Source organism: Oryza glaberrima, chromosome 8, assembly GCF_000147395.1.
Source record: "Oryza glaberrima chromosome 8, OglaRS2, whole genome shotgun sequence".
NCBI classification, from domain to species: domain Eukaryota; kingdom Viridiplantae; phylum Streptophyta; class Magnoliopsida; order Poales; family Poaceae; genus Oryza; species Oryza glaberrima.
Genome location: NC_068333.1, coordinates 23,035,781 through 23,062,211, shown reverse-complemented (window position 1 = coordinate 23,062,211; position 26,431 = coordinate 23,035,781). Strand labels below are relative to the sequence as shown.

At 43.6% G+C, this 26,431-nt stretch overlaps 4 protein-coding genes and 1 pseudogene across 4 annotated transcripts; 4 read left to right on the top strand and 1 right to left on the bottom strand.

Moving 5' to 3' along the window:
- The first annotated feature begins 2,943 nt into the window (after nt 1-2,943).
- On the top strand, nt 2,944-4,468 carry LOC127783213 (BTB/POZ and MATH domain-containing protein 1-like). The gene is made up of 2 exons (XM_052310447.1): nt 2,944-3,234; nt 3,728-4,468. The coding sequence occupies exons 1-2, from the start codon at nt 2,944-2,946 to the stop codon at nt 4,466-4,468; spliced, it is 1,032 nt and encodes a 343-aa protein (XP_052166407.1).
- A 520-nt stretch (nt 4,469-4,988) lies between these two features.
- On the top strand, nt 4,989-6,407 carry LOC127783137 (BTB/POZ and MATH domain-containing protein 3-like). Its single transcript, XM_052310383.1, has 2 exons — nt 4,989-5,129; nt 5,856-6,407. Exons 1-2 carry the CDS (start codon nt 4,989-4,991, stop codon nt 6,405-6,407), a joined length of 693 nt encoding a protein of 230 aa, XP_052166343.1.
- Nucleotides 6,408-8,259: 1,852 nt separating this feature from the next.
- LOC127783136 (BTB/POZ and MATH domain-containing protein 1-like) lies at nt 8,260-8,804 on the top strand (annotated as a pseudogene).
- Nucleotides 8,805-17,722: 8,918 nt separating this feature from the next.
- LOC127783135 (BTB/POZ and MATH domain-containing protein 2-like) lies at nt 17,723-18,637 on the top strand. Its single transcript, XM_052310382.1, has one exon. It carries the CDS (start codon nt 17,723-17,725, stop codon nt 18,635-18,637), a length of 915 nt encoding a protein of 304 aa, XP_052166342.1.
- Nucleotides 18,638-21,475: 2,838 nt separating this feature from the next.
- Nucleotides 21,476-25,362, bottom strand: LOC127781454 (mediator of RNA polymerase II transcription subunit 15a). Its single transcript, XM_052308409.1, has 4 exons — nt 25,068-25,362; nt 24,232-24,343; nt 23,282-23,390; nt 21,476-21,771 (listed from the first exon to the last, which is right to left on the bottom strand). Exons 1-4 carry the CDS (start codon nt 25,325-25,327, stop codon nt 21,698-21,700), a joined length of 555 nt encoding a protein of 184 aa, XP_052164369.1. The 5' UTR covers nt 25,328-25,362; the 3' UTR covers nt 21,476-21,697.
- Nucleotides 25,363-26,431: the final 1,069 nt, after the last annotated feature.

Sequence of the window (26,431 nt, the reverse complement as noted above, 5' to 3'; positions counted from 1 at the left end):
CTTTCTTTTTCAAAAAGGATTTAAATAAATCCTTTTCCTTTAGACCAAAAATCCAATAATCTTAGAAATTCAATATCTTCCCAACCGTAAGTCCGTTTGACTCCGTTCAGCTTCCAAAATTCCTCAAATCTCGAGATCTATCTAATGGCACGCTTAGAGGTCAATAATAGGGCTTTATTTTCGCCGTTTGTTGAGTTGTTCCGTTTCGCGTGTAGTTTCGGAGCCCGAAGACCCGTAGTGCGAGGATTTCGAGGATCAAGCTCCAGATCTCGAGCAAGGCAAGTCACCTTTGATCATCTTGCACCTATAATTTAAATCTAAGTATTTCTTTCCGCAAATCTTGCATGAATAGGATTTACACAAGTAATTCGGCTGCGGCTCGCGAGATAGCCTGCCGGCCCCCAACCCTAATTGCTGCAATTACCCTCCTTGATTTATTGAACACTTAAACCTCCTTTATCGACTGTTGTGCTTCGATGCATGGGCCTTCAGGCACGGGTATCGGAACACCTCCCCTCAAATTTAAAATATCCAATGATGGGTAAAACTTGGGGTTTTACAAAAGACTTGGAAAACCCGACACCTGGGTCGGTGCTTGTGAACTAAATGATTTTCCAAATCGCGGACCGGGGAACGTACCGGGTGTACGGTTTCCCGCTCTTGAACTTAAGGACCGTTTCCTTGAAATTTCATCCGAACATAAGACAAGTACGACCACATGGGTGGAATGGAACACCCCTGGCTGAGTAACTAGCTAATCGGGGGAGCCTTGATGCCAAGAGACATGTGGATTTGCCGGGGTGGTGTCGGGGAGGACCCCTGGGCTTCCTGGCACAGTATGGTCTGGGACCTAATCTGGTGTTGGTCTGGGACCCCTCTCGTTGGCATATGGTGAACCTGTGTCGGCTTTCGAAATGCCTTGTCATGAAAGCCTTAAGGTCTCTAGTCGTGGCCGTTCTGCACGGGCTGGAAGATCCGGGTTAGTAATGTCGTGTGGGTAAAGTGTACCCCCTCTGCAGAGGTTATTAAACTGTTCGAACAGCCGTGCCCACGGTCATGGGCGGATGTGAGGTGACTCCTAGCATAGTTTTGTTTGACTACTGCCTTGTGAAATTTGCTGTTGTGAAATGGGTTTGATGTTTGGAAAATCTGCGGCTGATGGGATCAGCCAGGCCCGGGTGGCCGTTTGAAAGCTGTTGGCCGGGTGCCAATCTTGAACAATTCAAAAGACTGATACATTGCACATACTCCGACCGGACGAGACGCACTGTCTCATCCGTGTCGTTTGAGAAGCACTCACTTAGTTGTTTCAGGAAAGAGTTCAAATAAAATCAATTGCAAAAACAACAGCCCTCCCTTGAAGCCTGCATTAAACACTTATCTCCCATGGCTTGCTGAGTACTCCCGTACTCACCCTTGCTCTATATAAATAATCCCCCCCAGTTGCTGAAGAAGATGAAGCGGATCCCGCTGACGAGGAGTTCTTCCAGGAGCAAGCCGGCTACGACGAGTTTTAGGGTTTCGGCCTAGTTCCCAAGTCGCGCCTGTGATGTTTGGTCCAAGTCTTGGCTTCCGCTTCCCTTTTGTAATGCAGTTGTGAGCTCGGGATCTGTCCGTAGCCCAACATGACTGTACTTCTACTCTATAATAAAGAGACCTCTGTTGCTGTGATATTCTGTCTTCCTGTGATACCAGCACTGTTTCCTGGGACTGGTATCGATTAACAGGTTAATTTGGAGCGTCACGGGCTAGTTCCGCTCGGGACTAGTTCGGGGCGTGACAAAGATCCATTATTAAATGCAAAATACAATTGTATCTATAAAACTGGAAACTAAGAGCTGTGCATCTGATCAGTTTTATATATTAAGCTGTTTACAAAACTGTGAAAAAAACCCCACTTGTTTGTATATAAAGAACTGAAATGGGTCCAAATCGATCTTAGGTAGGAGTATCAATGAATTCTTTTATTAGTTGAACCTTTTATTAATTTAAATTTAATAACTGAATCCTTTAAAACCTAGATTAAAAAAAATAAATATTTTGGCTACGCGACGTTTTTTTTTAATTTTTGTGCAGGCTTGGCAACGGTTGTTTGCTGCGTTAATTAAGATGGTTTGGCCAAAAAAAGAAAGAAAGGTTCAAATGCGAAAATAAAAATTCGGACAAATTATTTGAAATTTAATAAAAGGGTTTAACAAAATAAAAACTACTGAACATACTTATTTTCTCCTCACGTCAGGTGCATCCTGGCCAGCAATTCCCATCTCACATGAAAAAACCAGAAAATAAAATCGTTCGGTTAAAGGAACTACTACCCTGTCAAAAAATGTAACAACTTTTAACTATAAAACTAGATAGTCAATTATTCATATTCATAGTTAGAAATGTTTATATTTTGGAATGGAGAAGTAATGTTTTTTTTTTTGCTAAATCCATGCCCCAGCACATACTTTTTTTTTCTTTTTAGCTTTGTTCCCATCCAGAAAAAAAAACAAAGTATTACAAGATTTCGAAAAAAAATAAAGAATTACAAGATTATATAGCTTAGAAAAAAGAAAAACATATTACGTCACGTGCCCACACCACCACCACATCTTAAGTAAACATGATAAGCCTGCTTCCTCCGTGGAGATGGAGAGAAGAGGATGGACCATGTGGATAGCCCATAACTGTAACTTGGGCAAATTAGGTCAGCCCAGCTAGCCCATGCACGTACGTGCTAATCAACCGAAGAGATGAACACCTACAAATTAAATTAATCCATCTAGATATTTATCCGCATATATACATAGAATGAAGTTCGATCGATCTACATATTTCCACAGCAGAAAAAGGAGATCAAGAAGAAAATCGATCTAAGCTAGAGATCAAAATTGCCGAGATCAGCAGCACGCATATAACGAGAAATCGCAGATCTCCATTGCCGTTCTATAATATACCAGCATGGCCAACTCCAATTTTGTCGAGCTCGAACTAGATTACTCAGCGACCAACGACGGCCGTGCCATCGGCGACGTCGTCCGCTCCGGCGTCTTCTCCGCCGGAGGTCACTCGTGGAGGATAAGATGCTACCCGCGTGGGACGAAAGAACTCGAAGCGGAGAGCAATGGCAAGTACATCTCAATCTTCCTTGAGCTGGTCAGCAAATCCAAGAACATCAAAGCCATCTTCGACGTCTTCTTGATGGGAAAAAGTGGCCAGCCGTCTTCCTCCGTTGCAACGAGGTGCGTGCAGGTGAGAAATTTTACAGTCAACTAAAAGTTTTGGTGTCTCTTACTACCTCCTTCTCAAAATAATTACAGCAATGATCTTATTTTGAAAAATTTATGAAAAATTTAAAAAAATTAGTCACACATAAACAGCTTAATATATAAAACTGTACGTATTTTGGGACGGAGGGGGTAGTACCTAATACTCGAATATAGTAATTTAACACTATTTTAACACTAGAAAATATATAGTACCTAGTACGAATATAGTAATTTAACACTACAAAATATGATTTAACTCTAGAAAATATGTAGTACCTAGTACTCGAATATAGTAATTTAACACTACAAAATATGATATCTCCTAACACTTTAACAGTAGAAATATATGGTATCTTCCGATATTTTCATAAGGATGGTAAAATTACTATATGATACGTATCTCCTAACACTTAAACAGTAGAAAATATGGTATCTTCTGATACTTTTATAAGGATGGTAAAATTACTCACGTGCAGGTATACCCACCCAAGAGCTATACCGCCTGGGGATGGCCACAGTTCGCGAAGCTAAGCTATCTTAAGTCGTCGTCGCACATGGTGGATGGCAAGGTCAGGATCATGTGCGTCGTCATCGTTCTGCGAGACAACAACGTCGCCATGTCCGTGCCACCATCCGACATAGCTGCCCATCTCGGCAGCCTGCTGGACCGTGGCGATGGCACGGACGTCTCCTTCCTCGTCGACGGCGAGACGTTCCCGGCTCACCGTGCCGTGCTCGCCGCGCGCTCGCCGGTGTTTCGTGCCGAGCTCCTCGGCCCCATGGCGGAGGCCACCATGTCGTGCGTCGCAGTGCATGACATCGAGCCGGCAACATTCAGAGCTCTGCTTCGGTTCATCTACACCGACGAGTTGTCTGAAGATGGCATTGAAATTGAGAGCTCTTCGTCTACCACCACCATGATGGTAATGACATCTGAGTTATTACAGAAATTGCTTGCAGCAGCGGATAGGTATGACCTGGGTAGGTTAAAGCTGATGTGCGCGAAGAAGTTGTGGGAGATGGTATCAGTGGATAATGTCGCGATGACGTTGTTCTACGCCGAGATGCATAGCTGCCCGGAGTTGAAGACGAGGTGCCTTGACTTCTTTGTGGCGGACAAGAACTTCAAGAAGGTTGTTCTAACTGCGGGGTATGTGCAGTTGGTGCAGCATTTTCCCTCGGTTATTGATGAAATAAGACAACTGGTTGAGAGCTAAATCGATGTAATTGGAGTTCTAATTGGATGTGGTGTTTGTTGAGTTTTAAGCTTGTTTAAATATCTATTTCGTAGTAGTCTGTACCTTTTTGTCTATCTTACAATATAAAACTAAGAAAACTTTTATCTAGTTAGTTATTATCTTTCTCAAACCAAGAAGCAGAATATCCGAAATCAGTGATCGATCTTTGTACCAACTAAATTTCACCACATCACCACTAGCGATTGACATTGTGCCATAGCGGAAGATAACCGCAAATACTAAATGATATGTAAATCAATCGTTTAACCAAATTTTGTCACCACCAAAACCATGTAGACAATCCTGTGGGGATTCCACCACCAAGGATATCTCGCACTAATATGGGACCTCCAATGCGATGCCTCCAAAAATTCACTGACATGTCACACCAACGGGGGATCTTCAATACAATGCCTCCAAGAAATTCTCGACATATAGGATGTCCCTGTCGTTGTTATGGGCTTTCAAAACTATGTTTTCACCCGAGGAGTCCAACTTGATGTCGAAAGTGAGAGACTTCGTCGCGGTGGTCATCCTAGCTAGATCCACTCCATTGTCAGAGAGAGTTGGGGAGGCACTCGCCGACGTCATCTGCCCATGGTCACAGTGTCACCTGTTCCTCCACCCTGAGCCATCATGCGTGCCTGACGAGCTGCTCACACCACCACCGTAGCCGCCAAGGGCGGATACAAGAGTAGGGCAGCTAGGGCTGCAACTGTACTCCTGACTCTAAATATATATTAATATTGCATTATATTGTTTTTAAAAAATAAAAGATAAAGGCAAAATTATATAAATTATACTAATTGAGCCCTAGGCTTAGGAAGATTCTTGGTTTCGCCACTAGTAGCGTGCTGCGAGAAATTTGATAATTCAACAGTTTGAAAAAAGAGCTTCGATTATTTGACATCTTGACACACTTTCATTCATTTCGGTGGTCTTACATGCCAGCCTCAAAAGTATCGATTAAAGCTAGTGGACGACGGAAAAATGTTAAATTATCAAATTTCTCGGTAGCCGCTCACGCCAGTGGCGGAGCTGGACAGAAAATCAAAGGGGGGCCAGCCGGCTTTTGACAGTTCAAAAGATTGGCAATTTCTCCTTTTTTTTCATGCATTGGCAATACATAAAAGCGAATAGTTTGCAAAAGTGGACAATATACTTACATGTTCATTTAAACTTCACGGCACGAGTCTTCACTGTATTGAAATCGCTGCTATGGGCCAGCCGGATTGAATTGGGCCATACGGTGGCCTGTTGGACCTGGGTACCATATATAGGGGTAATTAAAAAAAAAATTATTGGGAGGCGCCATGGCCCCTGCCAGCCCCCCTCAGTTCCGCCACTGGCTCACGCTATCATCCAGATCCAGCAGTGCCCACCCAACGTCCGACTCCACGGCGTCTCCTTCGTCGTCGGCGGCGAGACGTTCCCTGCGCACCGTGCCGTGCTCGCCGCTCGCTCGCCGGTGTTCCGCGCAGAGCTTCTCGGACCCATGGCGGAAGCCAAGATGTCACGCATAACCATACACGACGTCGAGCCGGTGACGTTCAGAGCCATGCTTCGGTTCATCTACACCGACGAACTCGAGGAGAAGGACTCCATGGCAACCGATTTGCTCCAGAATTTGGTCGCGGTCGCGGATAGGTATGATCTAAGCAGGTTGAAGCTGATGTGTGCGCAGAAACTGTGGGAGAAAGTATCGGTGGAAAATGTCGCGACGATGCTGATCTACGCCGAGATGCACGGCTGCCCGGAGCTGAAGACGAGTTGCCTCGACTTCTTTGTGCAGGAGGAGAACTTCAAGGTGGCCGTGCTGAATGAGGGTTATGCTCAGTTGGTTCAGCATTTTCCATCCGTTATTGATGAAATTAAAGGTTTGTTGGGAGCTAAAACAATGCAATGGAGTGAAAATTGATGTGGTATCTATTGAGTTTAAGCTTGTTACAATGTCTATGAATAGTACTACTCCAGTTACTTGTATCTGTATTACTTCTTCTGTCCCAAAATATAAGCATTTTTTTTACTTCGATAGGGTCTTCGAGATACTACTTTGACTAATAATATCTATAAAACTAAGATGTTTTATTTTAAATAAAAAGAGTTGCGCATTATGATAGTTTGGTTAACAATAACTCTAATAACACCAATTTTACATGATTGATCATTTTTATTTTTTTTTGCTATTAATAGTTAAAGTTAAAAATATTTGACTTGATACTATGCTAAAAATATTTATATTTTAGGACGGAGGGAGTATCTTATAAAACTCAGAAAAGTTTGACAGCATGTTCTATAAAACATCGTACTCTAGGCAGCTAGCTGTTGTTTTAGCTATCTCAATTCTCAACTACTCCATCCTTCCCAAATTGATCATCATATAATGGAATTCAAAATTTCTCAAATTGATCATCATATAACCGCACGGACACACATTTCATCCGAATACAATTAATGCAGCATGAGATAATGTGTGTATGCTAAGGTATAATTGGCATGGTGTTTTAATCGATGCATGGATTTTAGAGCAAGTTTAATAGTACAGCAAACTACTAGCTCCAAACCATCTATAGCCAATATAATAGCCAATTCATATAATAGTTGCTTACTATACTATTAATACCCGGTCCTACCTGTCATACACACATTTCATCTTGGAGTCCGTACTGCAGCTGGCTACAGATCTGTAGCCCGCTGCTCTTCTCTCTCTCTTCCTTTATCTCTTTAAAATATGTTTATAGCTGGCTTATAGTCTGCTATTGTACCTGCTCTTAAGAGAATATGTGCATGGTCTCTTGATTGATGTGATTTAAATTATCCTTGGTGTTGGTGTATAAACATATATGATGATTAATTTGGGAAGGAGCCACGTGGGTGAAAGCGGGGCGAGTTCCCTTGTGGTAGTTTATCTCTTCGGGAGACGTGTCCTAACCCGTTTGTTTTGCCCTTGTAAAAGTCTTAAGTATTTTTACCACTAACTTTGTTGTATCAATATATATGAGATACAACTTTTATCCTCTTTTTTTTCTAAAAAAAAAGTAGTTTCAAAATATAAGTAACTTTTGAATTTTAGGCACGACCCTTTTAATATTTTTAGTGGTAAAGATGAATATTTTTATGTACAAGCTGGGTTTTTCCTAGCCAGGCCCGTAGGTGGACTAGGCGGCCTCGTAGATGAGAGCAAGGCTAATAATATAGTCGACGTGTTGGCTATAAGGTTCTTTATAGCCATCTCTTAGCATAACCATATAATAGTTAGCTCTTTATAATTAATATATGGCCAACTTGTCTCTCTCACAGAATTTCTTGGTTCTTGTGTCTAAGCCGGCTATAAGTTTACAGCCCGTTTTTCTTCTCTCTCCTCTCTTCTCTCCTCCACCTCAGCATTTAGCCGGCTTATAGCCTACTATTATACTTGCTCTGAATCTGCGTACTGAAGTATGGCCGGCCGTTGCAGCGCCAGATTTAATGCAGCGGCTGAACCGAAGAGACGAGGCTCAGGTGATCGAAGAGCTCAGCGCAAACCCAGAGAGATCACAGCTGCAGTAACAATAACGCGGGAAATCAAACTGCTACTCATTTTGATGACAAACAAGGAGAATTACTGCTACTCGAAACTCGAGGAGTTCGATCACACTGTACTGATCACTTTGATCAGTGTATATAATCAGGATTATAGGAGTTGGATACTGTTCGAATCGATAGATAGATACATCTCCGACTCAATCCCTCTCGCGATTGCGTTCTGGTTTGCAGCTCCATATGCTGGCATGCCGGACTCTGGTTCTCTCGAGATCATACTAGATTACGAGGCGACCAACCACTGTGCCATCCTCGTCGACGGCGAGACGTTCCCCGCTCACCGTGCCGTGCTCGCTTGCCCGCTCGCCGGTGTTCCGGGCGGAGCTCCTTGGCTCCATGGCGGAGGCGAAGATGTCGTGTATCACTCTGCACGACATCGAGCCTGTGACGTTCAGAGCTCTACTTCGGCGGCGAGCTCAATACGACAGCAATGGCGACCGATCAGCTATTCCAGAAATTGCTTGCAGCTGCTGATAGGTATGACTTGAGCAGGTTAAAGTTGATGTGTGCGCAGAAGCTACGGGAGGCAGTGTCAGTGGACACGGTTGCGGCGACATTGGTCCACGCCGAGATGCATGGTTGCCCTGAGCTGAAGAGTAGTTGTCTTGACTTCTTCGTGCAGGATAAGAACTTCAAGGAGGCCGTGCTAACTGAGGGCTATGTGCAATTGGTGCAGCGTTTTCCCTCGATTAAGGATGAGATCAGAGATTTGCTGAGAGCTGAATCAATGTAATGGAGTGATATTTTGTCTGGCCGTTCAAATTTGCCTTTTTCAGGACCTGTACTGTCAGGCTCTAGTTTTCTCATTTTATTTTCTACTCAAATTTGCCGGATTAATAGTCCATTCCTCGATATCCACATTGATGGCAATCGACATGTCCCATTGTGACCAAAGTTTGGATTTTGTATGAATTAAGAATATCATTACTTTTTACCAGAAATACTCAAAGTTCATTACATTTTAATAATTTATCAGAGAAAGAAAATGTGGACCCCCGTTTTTATAACAGGAATCATTCGTGTAAACAGTACCATTTCCCTGGATCAAGTAGTCTGGTACACACGAGTTCATAGCTGAAATACCAAGAGCACATACACGAGAGTCTAGTGCTAATTATTACATCATGAGCCCGTAGGCATTGTCTTAAATCATCGGACCGAACGGTCCGGAATACATCCAAAAGCAGAAATAGATGAGGTAGCGGAATTCAGGCGGCGGCATGCCATTGCCACAGGCAACGACCGTACTAAGACCTACTGAGCGCCATCGTCTTCATCTCCCTCCTGGTAGTAGGCATAGGGATCCTCCGAAGCTTCATCTCCCACTTCTGATTAATTTTATTTTTGCAAGGGTGAGTACCAACCGTACTCAGCAAGCCATCACAACAACAATGCACATGGTAGGAGAATTCAAATGATGGCTATGGTTCTTTTGCGCAAAGCAAGTTTTGTAATTCTTTTCACAAGCCTAAGATCTAGCATAGACTGATCAAGTTTTAATACCAATGTTCACATTAAACAACGACGGTTCTGTCCACCATCCATTGTGATCCCAAGGATAGCTTCCCGCCATTGAGTCGTCATGGTTTTCTGAGGACGTCCACATTCCCGCCTCTCAGGAAGTGGCTCCTTCAGCATAAAAATCATCATGTAATATCCCATCCCACACAAGTTAAAGAATTTAGAGTCTAGCCAAGTGTAATACATGTCCCGGTGCTCAATAACCGTGAGCACGGCTATTCGAATAGATTTGGTTTACTCACACTGCAGTGGATGTACACTTTACCCGCACTCCGTAACTGCCCAACACATGAGCCTCGTCCCAACACATGAGACGCGTCACGGCAAAGCTTTTCGATAACCTCGCATTGGCAGTACCCGCTCCATGAACTTAAATCCTCTTGCACTCTAGGCGTCCATGTTTCTAGCAGTGAGAGGAGTTCTGGCGCTCCCGGGAAAGAGAAGTCTCACACACATATTAAATTAGGGTTCAAGTTAAGTTCTCTCTCTCACACACTCATGGCAGTCCTACCAATGGCGACACCGATGTAGGGCACGCCTCTCGGCCCTACCTCAACGGCTGTCCCATCGTAGCGCACCTGCCTCACTCAGGGGTGAACCATCTATGCAGGGATACTGCCTCCGCTCGGCTATCTAATCCGCTAGGTCTATACCCATTCGAGAAGTACGGTTGTACGGGGGTCGTTTCATGCTTAACTTCATGGCTCGGTCCTTAATTGACTGGGGACGGTACTAGCCTTTTCCAGATACCACCCAAATCCTCCGTCCGCCCCAGTCGAAAATAGTTATTTAGTTTTATTTTTCCTTTCACAAATCATGTCATCAATATCATGGCAATGTGGCGCTCATGTCTCCACATGCCGCATCTCAATTACCTTCCTAAAGGTAATTGCCCAGGCATATAGCATTTGATAAATATGAGTATGCATAATTCTAGAATAGCATTTCTAAGCAATTGTCATAATTGACTAGGGACTCATACGTAAACATGGTTACGAAGGAATAAGGGCAAACAATAATCAAGGCATGGCATAATCACAAGTAGGATGTTCATCATTGCATGCAATTTTATTTGTAAACAAAATAATTTCGCAATTGGGATCAACATGTTCAAGGAATAGTGATGACTTGCCTTGCTCAATGTCTTGCGGGTCTTGACCTTCGCTTGGATCCGCAACTCCCTCGGGCTCTATAGTTACGTGCGAAAATTGATTTGAATTCGGTTAGAATTCAAATTAAAATCCAAATAAATCCAAATGAAAGTCGAATGCGAAAGTCGATTTCTTTATATTAACTTTATTATTCGCGAACTAAGGCAAACCCAATTTCGATTCAAACTATTTTGCGGGTATAAATATTTTGTTGTCATAAGTTTTTAATTTAATCTAACCGAGCATTATATCCATATAATAGGTTAGAAATTTCTATCGTGAGCTAAATATCGGACGGAATCCTAGAAATATTATACGATTTAATTTAGTCTATGACTAAATGATTAAATATAATACACGGGTAAAATCCCTAGTAGTTAAATCCGAATTTCTACCGTGAATCGATTACTTATAGGGATTACCCAAAAATAATCTATAATAATCTATAAGAATTCATCTATTTGTTTAGTTATTAACCACATCTAAATTATTACCGCGAATTGATTTCTTATAGAAATTGCCAAGAATAATCCATAATTTATATTAAATTTTGCAATTCTACGACTATAATTAATCTATAATTAATTTCCAATTATTTTAAATTTTCTAAACTTCCTAATCTCCCTCTAATTTCCTATTTATTTCCTTTTTCTTTTTCTCCCTTTCCTTTTCTTTTCTTTTTTCTCTTTTTCTTTCTCCTTTCTTTTCTTTCTTCTCTCCCGGCTCCTTTCTCCTTTCCTCTCTTTTCTTTTTCTCTCCTCCCTCCCGGCTTCTTTCTATCTCTCTCTCTCTCGGCTCTTTGCTTCCCCGGGCGGCGACGGCAGTGGGCGCGAGGTGGAGGGGGGGGAGACGGCTCACCGGCGGCGGCGGTGGCGGCGACGACGGCGACGGCGGCGCAAGGCGGCGACGCACGGCGCGGCGGCTCCGGGGCGACGGCGCGGCGGCTTCGAAGGTGGCGGCGCGGCGGCACGACAACGGCGGCGCGGCGGCACGACAACGGCGGCGCGGCGGCGCGACGACGGCGGTGCGTGGAGAAGGGGAAGAGGGAGAGGAGAAGGGAATGGAGTGGGGTGGAGGAGGGGATTGGGCCGGGGTTTTTATAGGGGAGAGGGGAAGAAAGAGAGGGGAAGGAGGGGGAAGGGTGAAACGACGGCGGCGCGGGGCGCGAGGCGGTGGGCTCGCGGCGCGAGGCGACGAGACGGCGCGCGGCGCGGCAGCGGCGATGGGACGCGCGCGGCGACGGGACGTCGATGGCGACGGCGACAGCGGTGGCGCGCGGCTCGGGGCGGGATGCGATGGGCGGCGACACGACGGCACGGCGCGACAGCGACGGCGCGGCGCGGGCTTGACGGCGACGGGCGGCGACGCGGCGACGGCACGGCTGCGCGGGGCTCGAGGCGACGCGGCAACGGGACGGCAGCACGCGCGGCACGGGGTGGCGATGTCGGCGCGGGCTCGGGGCGGCTCGGCGACGTCGGCGCGGCGGCAGGCGGCGATGGCGACGGGTGGGCGGCGAGGCGACGACGGCATGCGCGGTGATGGCGACGGCGACGGCATAGGGGAGGCGGAGGGCAACGCGGCAGAGGAGGGGCTAGGGCTAGGGAACGTGATCGAACACCTAGGGGGCAATGAATAGTGACTTTTCCTATTTATCCCGATTTTAGTGTATTTCCCATATAAATTTGATTCCACAATTCCTAATTTTTGCATATATGAATTTTACTCAATATTTGTGTTATCTCAACTAATGAATTCACCCTAGATTAATATTACTCATATTTTATTTTTATATAATTTATTTGAATTTTTAATTAGGGTTAATTCTTATTCCATCGTATTTAAATTTAATTGATCCAAATATGGTCGCGATAATATTTTATTTATTCCTATCCACACCTAATCTTTATTTTAATTTATATTTATTTTACCAATTTGTTTTTTTAAGGTTTATTCCTAATTAACTATTCTTTACTCACGATTAATAAACTTCGAGATCAAATCCAAATAAAATAGGCGAATAAGATCGGCATGATGCAATTAATTTAAAAAGTTTTTGAAAATCCGTATTTTTAGAGTTTAGATTTTTGTCGGTCGAATTTTCAAGGTGTTACAGAAAATAAAGTTTTTATATGAGGAATTTTACAGTCCTTAAAAAAGTACCTTGAGGTATCTAAATTTTACATTAAATTTTTTGGTACCTTAAGATACTTAATAGCTAGAGGTACCAAATTAAAACAAAAATGCGGGGTCCACATGTCGGTCAAACAAAAGGAAAAAAATAGTGGGACCCACATGTCAATGGGTCCCACCCTCCTCTCTATCTCCATCGCGTCCTTCTCCCTTCTCCCTCCCGTCCATCTTTTAATCCTTGAGCTCCCTCGCCGTCCGACAAGGTCGCACCGAGAGGAAGAAGGGCGGAGGCTGCCTACTGACGGGGAGAAGGGCGGGGAGCGGCAGCCATCGGGCTGGGAAGCTGGCGAGCGTGCACGGAGAGGGAGGAGGCGAGGAGGCCGATGAGCGGGACGGAGAGCTGACGAGCGGGACGGGGCGAGGAGGCCGACGAGCGGGATGGGGAGGCCGGCGAGCGCGCAAGGAGAGGGAGAAGGCGGGGAAAGGGGCGGAGGGCGATAGCCATCGGGCGGGGAGGCCGATGAGCTTGCGTGGAGAGGGAGGAGGCGGGGAGGCCCTTAGCCCGTCGATCTCCCTATCCTGGTGGCCTCAACTCCCCACGTCTTCGCCCACGACGCCGCCGGTAGTCTCCATCCTCACAGCGACGCTGCCGGTTTCAGTCATACTACTTTTGCCACACCCTCGGTGAGCACCCATGCACAAAGCCTCTTCGAAATTGCTAATTAGCGCGTATGCGCCATTAGACTAACTCGCGCGTGTTTCTAGCCCATACTCATACGCGGCCCACACACTCGCGCTTACCCCATCGCTTCCTTTTTTTACGACGCTTCTGGCGAGTGTTATTTTGGGTAAATCTTTCCTTTTTTTTCTCCACATGCGTATTCTTTTTAAGATATTTTATAAATTAAATCTTTACCTCCCATTTCACTTGAGAATTTTGAATTTGAATTGATTTTTTTTAAAATTTAAGTTGAATGTTTTGAATTTTAAGATGAAAGTTTTCGAATTTAAATTGAATATTTTGAATTTTGAGGCAAAAGTTTTAAAATTTGAGTTAAAAGTTTTCAAATATTGACTTAAACTTTTTTTAAGTTTGAGTTGAAAGTTTTCAGATCCGAGTTGAAAGTTTCAAATATTGATTTGAATGTTTCAAATCTTGATTTGAATAAAGTTTTCAAGTCTATATTGAAAGTTTTCAAATCCAAGTTGAAAATTTTCAAATCCAAGTTGAAAGTTTTCAAATCCAAGTTGAAAGTTTTCAAATCTTGACTTGAGAATTTACAAATTTGAGTTGAAAATTTTGAAAGTTTCAAATCTTGACTTACAAGTTTTCAAACATAAGTTGAAAGTTTTAAATCTTCAATTTAAAAGTTTGTTGCAGTTAAATTTCCGTACCTATCCCAATTTGTCGTGTCCTAAATAAAAGGAATAAAATGTGTGGGCAGTTATTTTTCCAAATTAAAAAGAAAAGAAAAGAGAAGAAAAGAAAAGCGAGAACGCTACCCGTACTACCCGTACCGCCGATCCCGCACGCGAGTTAATCTCCCCGCGTGCACGCGTGGGGTAGGAGGCCCCCATCCTCTTTCTCATCTCTCCCGAGCACACCGGTGGTCAAGCTCGATGACGTTGCGGCCGTCGCCTAGCACCTCCCCACCAGCCATCGGCCACCGCTCTGCTAGAGAGCTAGACAGAGATGGGGAAGAGGGTGAGAGAGAGGAAGAAGACGACGTGTTGTATCAGTGACATGTGGAGGGACCTGTTGCATCTGGTATTGCAGTTCAGGGAGGGAAATTGAACTCGGTGTAAAGTTAAGGGACCCAAATTAACTTATTCCTTTATATGAGGTTGTGCGTGTTGTCCATGGGCCTGGACGTGCAAAGCTGGGCTTCTCCTAGACAGGCCCGTAGACGGACCAAGGCCTGGTAGATGCATGCCCCCTGGACCACGTCTGGTTTGCACGCCGGGCGAACAAGCGCGCGAGCTGAACCGAAGAGACGAGCATCGGGTCAAGGTGATCGAAGAGTTCAGCACAAACCTAGACATCACACAGATGCAGTACTAGTAAAACAATGATCTGGTTGTATAGCAGCGCTGCTAGTCATTTTGATGACAAAGAATGAGAATTACTGCTACTCGAAACTCGAGGAGTTCCATATCTCACTGCTGATCAATTTTCTTTTTCGAGGTGGAGTAAATCACTGCTGATCACTTGATCAGTATAAGGGCAAGTTTTATAATAGATGTGGTGGTCACCTTCAATTTTATCCACATCATCCATTCAAAAAATTAAAATTAACTTATGTAAATACATTGCATTTAATACACTAGTCCCAATATACTTGCCACCAATCAGCCCTCTTATTTTATTTTATCTTGTTTTTTGAAATTTGTATGGAGGTTGCCCCTTACATGAGGGGTGGCTCCTCCCCTCTCTCTTCTCTTCTCTCCTCCACATCATTATTTAAGCAAACATGGCACTTTGGAGTTTGTGCTTAGAACCTTAGGGCAAGTACTATAGGCATTTAAGCACAATCACCTAGATGCCACCTAATTTTAAATGATGATGTGGAGGAGAGAGAGGATGAGCCACCCATCATGCAAGGGGCAACCTCTTCACAAACTTCAAGGAGGAAGGAGAAAAGAGTGAGGTTGATTGGATGATAGTGAATAAAATAAATATTTATGTTGCATTGAGACTAGTATGTGAGCTGCCCTTAATAAATTAGTTGATGATGTGGACAATATTAGATGTGATAGTCACCTCTAACATAAAACTTGCCCTTATAGTACTTGCCCTAAAGCCATCAGGATTATTGTTCGATGCTTCAATAGATACATCTCCATTAATATTTGTGGTGAATAATTGGCTTTACAAATGATTTAATCAATAAATTTGTTTGAAATATGTGTGAATGTTGGTGTGAATGCGTGGGACTAATGTGGGTCAGGTTGTGATATCTGTGCTTAGAAACAGTTGTTTTGTCTGATTGTGTGCAGGTGACCTGAGGTCAGCCTTGGTCAATGGTGAGGACCGGAACTATACTCAGGGAGGAGCAGATTAGGTCTAGTGCTGTTGAGATACCATGTGAGAAGGTGACTAGAGTCAGTATTCTTGGAGATCAACTTCGGTTAACGCTGGGGATCGGGACTAGACTCAGGGAGGAGTTGAGATCCAGACGGTCAAAGATATCGAATAACGAAGTTGGATACGAGATGGCACACGATGGATGGACATCGTGTGGGAGAAATCTTCGCAACAGATTTCACAAGGTGTGCGTATAAGCGTCGGTGTTCGTGAAGGAGATTGAAAGAAATTGGAGTGGAGTATATATTTTTTTTAAAACACAGTACAAACGCAGGCGCTCACAATGTGCGCACACTCACCCCCATGAACGCACACACGCACACCCTACCCCTATGAGCGCCTCGCTGTCGACGGGTACGTCGCCTACCACTGAAAGAATAATTAGCCGTAAATACGAGCATCCGTGTCAAATCTAGGATTTGAACTCGGGTGGGCTGGTTCCACCACAAAGAACCTAACTAGTTAAGCTATGCTCACTTCGCTGGAGTGGAGTATATATGATGCTACAGTATGGCGAGGTACTGTTGGAGCATGCATATACTCCCTCCGTTTTTTAATAGATGACGCCGTTGAATTTTTCTCACATGTTTGACCATTCGTCTTATTCAAAAAAAATACGTAATTATAATTTTTTTTGTTATGAGTTGTTTTATTACTCATAGTACTTTAAGTGTGATTTATATCTTATACATTTACATAAAATTTTTGAATAAGACGAATGGTCAAACATGTGAGAAAAAGTCAATGGCGTCATCTATTAAAAAACGGAGGTGGTATATGTCAAGTACATGGTTGCTACAGTACACTATGAACTGTAGCGGTACACTGTAGCATACATGTGTCGTGTGTGCTGTGGATGTCGGCCTGGATGGTTGGGCTGGCTTGGATTGCTGGCGGCCCACGTTGGTATGAGATGCGGTGGGCTGCAGGGCAGCCTAGGTGGCCCACGTCGAGAGGCAGCAAGGCATCGGCCCAGCTGGCCTGTGCGGCTGGAGAGGAAGCAGCCGTGCGCAGGTGACCGAGCAGGAAACAGAGAAGTCCGACTCGGTGTGATTGTTTGTGGCTGGTGCGGCTGCAGTTTTGTTAAATTGTAAAAGGTTTGGAAATTGAGCTATTGAGTCCTAGAGTTTTTTTTATAAATAAATGAGGGGTTGAGACTAAATGGATATTGACTTTTTGGTAGAGAAAAGTTAGGATTTACTTCGAGGTTTCAATCCTAGTTCGTGAGTTGAGAGAGGAGTACCTTAGGTGCACTTTGTAAACATATATTGATGCAATAAAGTTGATATACTTTTAAGTGTTTCGTTGATACGTGTTTTTCTGGATCCTAATGGTTTGACCGGAGGCGATTCATTGGTCTAACCGGCGGGCGGTCACATCGGCGGCTCAACCGGCGGCAGCGGCAGGGAGGCGGTTCAACCAGCGACCAGGCGGTGGTTAGACCGGCAGCGTGCGAGCGGTCCGACCAGCGGCGATAGAACTACATCAAGTTCTCCATCGATTTGAGGGAACTTTTATTTCCGCTAAAAGTTTTTGGATTTTTGATTTTATCAACCATTCACCCTTCTCTGGTACGCTTGGTTATTCGTGTTCGATCCTACACTCCATACTCTCTCGAGTGCGTTCTGGTTTCAGCTGCATCGTCTGCGTAGACATGCCGGACTCCGGTTTTCTCGAGTTCAAACTAGATTATGCGGCGGCCAACAAGAACTGTGCCATCGGCGACATCGTCCGCTCTGATGTCTTTCCTGCCGGAGGACACGCATGGAGGATAAGGTGCTACCCGAGTGGTATAGTAAAGAAGATAACGGTGAGTACCTCTCGCTCTTCCTCGAGCTGGTCCGCGAATCCACTTCCAACAATGTCAGGGCCATTTTTGACGCCTTCTTGGTGGAAAAAGACGACGAGCCATCTTCCACCCACGCAGACAGGGGCGTGCATGTTCACCCAACCATTGGCTATACCGCATGGGGATGGCCACAGTTCGTGAAGCGAAGCGATCTCGAGTCGTCGTCGTCGTCGTACGTGGTGGATGGCAAGGTCAGAATCATGTGTGTGGTCATCGTCATACGAGACAACACCGTGCCCGTGCCACCGTCTGACATTGGTGCCCATCTCGGTGGCCTGCTGGACCGCGGGGAAGGGACGGATGTCTCCTTCCTCGTCGACGGCGAGACGTTCCCGGCTCACCGTGCCGTGCTCGCCGCCCGCTCGCCGGTGTTCCGTGCCGAGCTCCTTGGTTCCATGGCGGAGTCCAAGATGTCCTCCATCACTTTACACGACATCGAGCCTTTGACGTTCAGAGCTCTACTTCGGTTCATCTACACCGACAAGTTGCCTGCCGACGACGGCGGTGATCAGCTCAAGATGGCAGCAATGGCGACCGATGAGCTATTCCAGAAATTGCTTGCAGCTGCTGATAGGTATGATTTGAGCAGGTTAAAGTTGATGTGTGCGCAGAAGCTATGGGAGGCAGTGTCAGTGGACACGGTTGCGACGACATTGATCCACGCTGAGATGCATGGTTGCCCAGAGCTGAAGAGTAGCTGTCTTGACTTCTTCGTGCAGGACAAGAACTTCAAGGAGACCGTGCTAACTGAGGGCTATGTGCAATTGGTGCAGCGTTTTCCCTCGATTAAGGATGAGATCAGAGGTTTGCTGAGAGCTAAATCAATGTAATGGAGTGATATTTTGTCTGGCCGTTCAAATTTGCCATTTTCAGGACCTGTACTGTCAGGCTCTAGTTTTCTCATTTTATTTCTACTCAAATTAATAGTCCATTCCTCGATATCCACATTGATGGCAATCGACATGTCTCTTTGTGATCAAAGTTTGGAGTTTGTATGAATTAAGAATATCATTACTTTTTACCAGAAATACTCAAAGTTCATTACATTTAAATAATTTATCAAACAAAGAAAATAATATTTTTATATGAGGAATTTTACAGTCCTTGAGAAGGTACTTTGAGGTACCTAAATTTTACATTAAAATTTTTAGTACCTTGAGATACTTAATACCTAGAGGTACCAAATAAAAACAAAATGTGGGGTCCACATGTTGGTCAAACAAAAGGAAAAAAATAGTGGGACCCACATGTTAATGGGTCCCACCCTCCTCTCTATCTCCACCACGTCCTTCTCCCTTCTCCCTCCTGACCATCTTTTAATCCTCGAGCACCCTCGCCGCCTGACAAGGTCGCACCGAGAGGAAGAAGGGCGGAGGCTGCCTGCTAGCGGGGAGAAGGGCGAGGCGCGGCAACCATCGGGCTGGGAAGCTGGCGAGCATGCGCGGAGAGAGGGAGGAGGCGGGGAGGCCGATGAACGGGACGGGGAGGCCGGCGAGGGGGCGAGGAGGCCGACGAGTGGGATGGGGAGGCTGGCGAGCATGCGAGGAGAGGGAGAAGGCGGGGAAAAGGGCAGAGGGCGATAGCCATCGGGCGGGGAGGCCGATGAACGGGACGGGGAGGTCGGCGTGCGCGCGAGGAGAAGGAGAAGGCGGGAAAAGGGCGGAGGGCGACAGCCATCGTTGCACGGAGGGGGAGGAGGCGGGGAGGCCCTCAGCGCGTCGATCCTGGTGGCCTCAACTTCCCGCGTCTTCGCCCGCGACGCCGCCGGTAGTCTCCATCCTGACAACAGCGACGCTGCCAGTGTCCATCCTATTGCTTCTGCCACACCCTTGGTGAGCACCCATGCACACAACCTCTTCAAAATTGCTAATTAGCGCGTATGCGCCATCAGACTAACTCGTGCACGTTTCTGGCCCATACTCGTACGCGGCCCTTATTTTTTTGGAAGTTTTTTTTAGCCCTTCTTTTTTGTTTTCGTCTTTTTTAGGGAGTCGGACTTTAATTTTTTTTTGCCTTTTTATTTATTTTATTGGGAAAACTATTGACGTTGGACGACAGAAACACTACGAATTTTTTAAGGAGGTAAAAGGGTAAAGATAAAGATCTACTAATCAAAATTTATAAAATTTTTACATAACTATGTAAACAGCATACATATACCTAGGTGCCGTAGAAAATACTATCCCCTGGGAGACTTTCTACTGTGCTTGGCATACATTAGAGCCATTGATTGCTCTTAATCTAACGAACTAAGGGTGTGTTTAGTTCCACGCCAAAATTGGAAGTTTGACTAAAATTGAAAGTTTGAAGAAAAAAGATAGAAGTTTATGTGAGTAGGAAAGTTTTGATGTGATGGAAAAGTTGGAAGTTTGAAGAAAAAGTTGGGAACTAAACCCAGCCTAAGATAATTGTCTCTTATCATCACTTTGAATCATCGTATAGTTAAGGACCAATCAGTACATATTCTAGGGTTTGTTAACTATTTCTTCGTTGTTATGATCACCTTATAGTAGCGCATGATTTTACTGGGGTATTTAAAATCATTTCATTCGGAGTTTGAAGAAAAGAAGCGAGCTTGGGTTAGGACTGAGTGATTTACTTCCATCCTAGTTACCGATGATGGTGAAGGAAGATGGATTATATCGATGAAGTGATTGTGTATTGCCAATGGGCTAGAGTATGATGCTAGTCTTTGATTAACAAAAAAAGATAATGGGTGCTAGAAAGCTATGTGTAGCTTTGGTCTTTGGGCTGCTGGCAGCAGACGTGATGGTGTGAGCCTTGCTTTGCTTTTCTACATTGCATGGCTGATCTATCCTCTAATAGAACAAGCATATTGAAGGGGTCGTTTGTTTTGATGTTGGTGCCCAAAAGCTTTGAATCTGACCACGCAAGGGTTCGTGGCCAGCAACAACCGAAAGGTGTGTTTGCTATCAGGATCAGCAATCATCCCCGAGAAGGCTAAATGGCTGTCGAATGATTTTTAATAGCTAAATCATTCATGTTTTAATATATTCAGAACTGTTGTTTCATTGTAGTAAAATGTTTCATGAGATGATTTGATTATGATTCATATTTTTAGAAGATTAAAATATTTTCGATTTACTTGGTGAAACAACGCCTAATTGGCTTCAAAATCTACATGATGGAAGCCTAAAAAAATCATGTGAATCCCATATAGACTCTTTCTCGATGTACTCGGATTTGTTTTACGTTTCAATATATTCAGAACCGTTGTTTCATACGTTGTAGAAAAATGTATCATAGGGTGATTTGATTATGTACAGCTTTTTAAAAGGTTGAAACATTTTCGATCTACTTGGTGAAACACTGCATGATGGAAGTCTAAAAAATCATGCAAATCTCACATAGACAGTCCCATTACTTAATTACTTAATTAGGTTCGAGTGATCAACAAGTTTGGAGGTTTCAACTTGCAGGCATTTTGCCTTAATTTACTTGCTTGAGCATTATCCAGTACAAGCTAAGGGCTTGTTTAGTTGGCAAATAATTTTGCCCCTGCATGTCACATCCAAGGCCGGTCCTGACATTTGAGAGGCCCTAGGCGAACTCGACACTATGGGCCCTTAAGGCATTAAGGCTAAATATTTTTACTTCTAATACATATACTCTATAAAGCACATATACTATATAGTGACACAAATAAACATTTCTAACATGGTAAATAGTAAATCAAATAGTTTGCAAGTTGCAATACAGCAATTTATTGTCGATAAATAATATTGATAGTATAATTGACAACTAAAAAACACTATAGAAACAAAGTAGTATGAATACATTAATAGGAGACCACAAACATCCTATATCCCTTATAAAAAAGAGCTTCTTCACGTATTTCTTGAAGCGAAATCATTTCTTTTGTGAACCGATTAATTGATCTCCCCGTTTTCTTTTGTTTCTTTTCTGAGCACCTGACAAATGTTTTTTGGTAACATTGTAACACCTGAAATAGTAAATATATATATTGTAAAGTAAATTATACAGCAATAACCATGAAAATTATAGCCTAACTAACCTGATTTTTCGAGTGGAAAAATCATACAATGATGCCAAGCAAGAAACTTCGGTTTGTTGTTTGCCTAATTAACCTAAGTACGTAACTAACCTCAGTTTGCCAAGGGCTTATGGCCGGCAACACCGCAACAGGAGACTGCCAGACTGGAGACGGGGAGAGGCGTGTGAGGCTCAGAGAGGCTTGGGCGTTCAGGCGTTGGCGATTAGAGGATAGAGGCGGCCCTGGCGTGCCGGCGGCCAGCCGGCCACTCGGCCAGGCGCCATCGACGCGGAGAGCCGGAGAGGACACACGTCGCGGTCGCGGAGTTAGGGAGTCACTCGCGGAAGCGGAATCGCGATTCGCGAGGAGAAAAACAGAAAACGAAGCGATCTAGCGATTAGCGAAGCGGCGTCGCGGCCTTCTGCATCCCTCCCTCCTGGCTTGCGCGTGGGCTGATGGCTGGGGGAGGGGGGGTTGGGGGTTGGTGATGGGCCCCCAGCCAGCCTAGGCCCAGGGCCGACCCTTACATCGGATATATGAACACACATTTAAAATATTAGACGTAGTCTAATAACTATATTGTCAAATCATGCCGTAATTATGCTTAAAAGATTCGTCTCGCAATTTCCTGACGAACTGTGTAATTGTTTTTTTTTCTACATTTAGTACTCTATGCATGTGTCTAAACATTCGATGAGACAACATGAAAAATTTTGTTTGGTAACTAAACAGGCCCTAAAATGAGAGAGCACTGTTGTAGTGTTGTACTACTCCATACCAAAAAAAGGCAAACTCTAGCTACGAATTTGGACACGCATGTCCAGGTTCGTAGCTAGGATTGGACTTTTTTTTTTTTTAGGACAGAGGGGTACTTCCCAGTGTGGCAGAGCCCAAGCTTTGCCACTGACAGCATCCATCAGATGGTTTCCTATCATAAATGGGGTTGTCAACACACATGCATGGGTCACCATTAAATACAATATAGTTACATCATATATATACACACACACTAGAAAAGATACCCGTGCGTTGCAACGGGTGAATACTATTTTAATCTTATTATTGTTATACGGTTTGGCTAGGGTAAAATTTACTGTGGGAATTCACTTGGATATTTTTTTTCTAGAAAATCATGAGCTGCAATTAGGAGTTCGAAATTCATCTCAAGTTAACATGCAAGTATTTTTAATGAGATTTCTTATACGACTCCTTTTGTATTTCCAAAAGTAAACGAACTTAAAATCCGACTCAACATGGATATGTATTTTCAAAAGCAAACGAATTTAAAAACCGGCTCAAACATGAATGACATACCAAAATACTGGCAAAAACATCTTCAATTTTTATAATAGTAGAGATAGAGATAAAAACTTAAGGTGAACAAAATATGGTACCACCAAATATCTTACTATTACTCCAGTATTTCAGAATCGGATATTGGATATACGTCATATGATACCTGAGCCAGGGGGATTTTGGTTTTGAATCACTTGGGCGTTTCCAGGACTCTGTTGAGTCTTTGTCTCCATAGAGAGCATTTTTAGAGACAACTTCCGCAAGTAATCAGACTGGTAATGCAAAAGAATACAATGGTAAGATTTGGCTTTGTAGTAATAAATAACTTGCCACCCTAAATCCTGGTGGTTAGCACAATTGAAACATATGCTTCGTTTTTTTATACTATCATTTAAATTATACAAATTCTTATCTATACAGCAAGCTACTTTGGCATGAATAAGCCTGATGAAGTATGACCAGGAGAACAATTGGAATATGGAGATTATGAAACCCTATACCCAGCCAAGGAAGCTCCTACAAAAATGTTTACCAAAATGAAGTACTAACACAAAAGGAAGGACTGGAGTAAACCATTGTTTGATGTTTCATCTCGGATAAAGGGAATATTTTACAGGTGATTTATACAAGCATGAACAGATGAAATGATGGGCTTACAGAACTCAAGGTACAACTCCTGTACTTTTAACATGGCCAATGAGAGAAACCAGTCTCATGGTAAAAATATTGTTTAGTTCTATAATTCATTATTACTAATTTACTATTGAGATATGTTATTAATGAAAAATGATGTGGGGACATCAACACCTCTAGCATAGGACTGAATCAGTCTTAGTCCCCGTATTAAGGCGCAAAGGAGATTTTCTACCGATAAAATGGAAGGAAAAAGTTTCAGCAGCCTTGGATAATCTGGTGGAGGTGTGAAATATTACCATCGGTTCAAAAAAAATGTGGATACTTCATGGTGAAACTCTAACAAATTTCAAAATCAACAGACATATTTGCAAACATTTGAAGATCGATTTCTTCTACTAAGATCCCAAATGCCATGCTTGAGCCCCACAACTGAAAGATTGGATCAACCCGAGGAAGTTAGCAAGAGGCTAAGTGTACCTGGCTGGTGGCTCCAGTATAGATTCTCTCTTCAAATCGCACTGCTAACTTTTGAAGTTCATTCAGCCCCTCAGGCCCTGATACTGGTAGATGCTTCTTCAGAGTCTCCACTCTGTACATAGATTGCAACAAGCAAGTAAATGACAAATATATCCCATGCAGAAAAAAAAGAGAGATATATTTCTTTTGAGATGTTTTGTGCAAAAAAAAATTGTCACCTAAGGCATAATGTGTCGGTCTACCATTTAAGATGTTGGACAAATGAGTAGGCATCGCCCACGTTACGTGCTCAAATATCGGAATAATTAATTATTTGTCACTCTTACGAGGGGTGATAAATGATTTGTCACTGAATCTACATGTCATAGATATATAAGGGCCCACATGTTATACACAGCGAGTGGCAGATAATTAATTGCCACATCTTAAAAGTGAAAAAAAAGTTAAATGTCCCTCAGATATCATACTACTAGTGGCTATGACCAAAAGTGGACAACGGCTACAAGGACTCGGCGAGAGTGGCACATACATGATCCAACATAAAGAAGTAAAATAAACGAGAGAGGTAGGTGGTTTCTCCATCAAACAGTTTGCCTTGCCATCATAATCCCCTCGAAGGGAAGATCCATTTGAACATAAGGGAAGGGGTGCATCTTCCAGTCGAAGGTAAGCAAACTTCTATACTGTATGTATGTGTTTTTCTATGTAACTGTGTCCGATGAAATGTAAACTGAGTTCAATTGGATATCTAGACTAGGTGAACTAGACAAGAATGTCAAAGCTAATAAGAAACCGGAGGCATCTGAACATAGAAGGGAAGGGGGATGAGTAGATACATCTTGTTGACGATCCTGGTGCGTCCCTCAGACTGGAGCTGGGAGCGCCAGTCGCCGCCGGCGGGGGCGGGGGCGGGGGCGCTGAGATCGATGCCCCCAGCGGCGGCGGGGTCGGCCCCCTGGGTGGGCCTCCAGTTGCCGCCGCCGCCATCCATCCTCCTCTTCGTCTTCCTCTTCTTCTTCTTCGATTGCAATTTGCAAGCCAGCGAAGAAGCAGCAGCCGTGGAGCTGATCTGTAGCCGATTTGGTGAGATACCCATCGCCAGAGTCAACCATGACACAACGAAATTACTTAGCTGCCCTACCAACCACTAGGTACCCCGCGGCGGAACGACGTTAGTACCAACAGGCAACAGGTACCGATCAATCATTTCCATCCGATTAACCTTAATCAACGGCTGAGTTTTGATACCTCCCCTCTCAAGTACTAAGCAAGTTTAATAGTATAGTCCATTATTAACTCCAAATTATCATAGCCAATGTATTCCCTTCGTTGTATAATGTAAAGCATTCTACCATTGCTCACATCATTTAACATATATATAAATGTGGGCAATGCTAGAATAACTCTCGTTATGAAACAGAGGAAGTAATAGCCGATTCATACAATAGTTACTTACTATACTATTAATACCTAGTCTCACCTGTCATACACACATTACGTCTTGGATTCCATGCTACGCCTGGCTATAAATCTGTAGCCCATTGCTCTTTTCTCTCTTCCTTTATCTCTTTAAAATATGTTTATAGCTGGCTTATAGCCTGCTATTGTACCTGCTCTAAGGCTACGTTTGGCAGCTGGAGAAAGCATGCTGATCTACTAAATAGGGTGTTTTTTGAAAAAAAAATTCTATATGTAATTTGCTTTAGAAAATCTTATTAATCCATTTTTGAAGTTTGAAATAATTAATACTCAATTAATCTTGTACTAATGGCTCACCTCGTTTTGTATATCTTCTCAATCGTCTCTTTTCCCCTCATCTCAAACTCACCCTAAAACTCCTCTTCCTACGCTGAGTTTTCCCCAGCTCTTCCGCGCACACGCTTTTCAAACTGCTAAACAGTTTATAAAATTTTTTTATATGAAAGTTGCTTTAAAAATCATATTAATCTATTTTTTATATTTATTTTAGCTAATACTTAATTAGTCATACACTAAACGCTGCTCCATTTTACGTGCGAAGCAGAGGGTTACCAACCTCACTCCCTAACACAGCCCTAGTCACCTAGTCAGTCCCATCGATATGGGTCAGTGGTGATGCGCCTATGCATCTGAACTGGCCTAGATATATTTCCGTATAGGAAAGTGAATCGATCTACGGATCTCAAAAAACAGAAAAATGATACTCATAATTACTCATTAG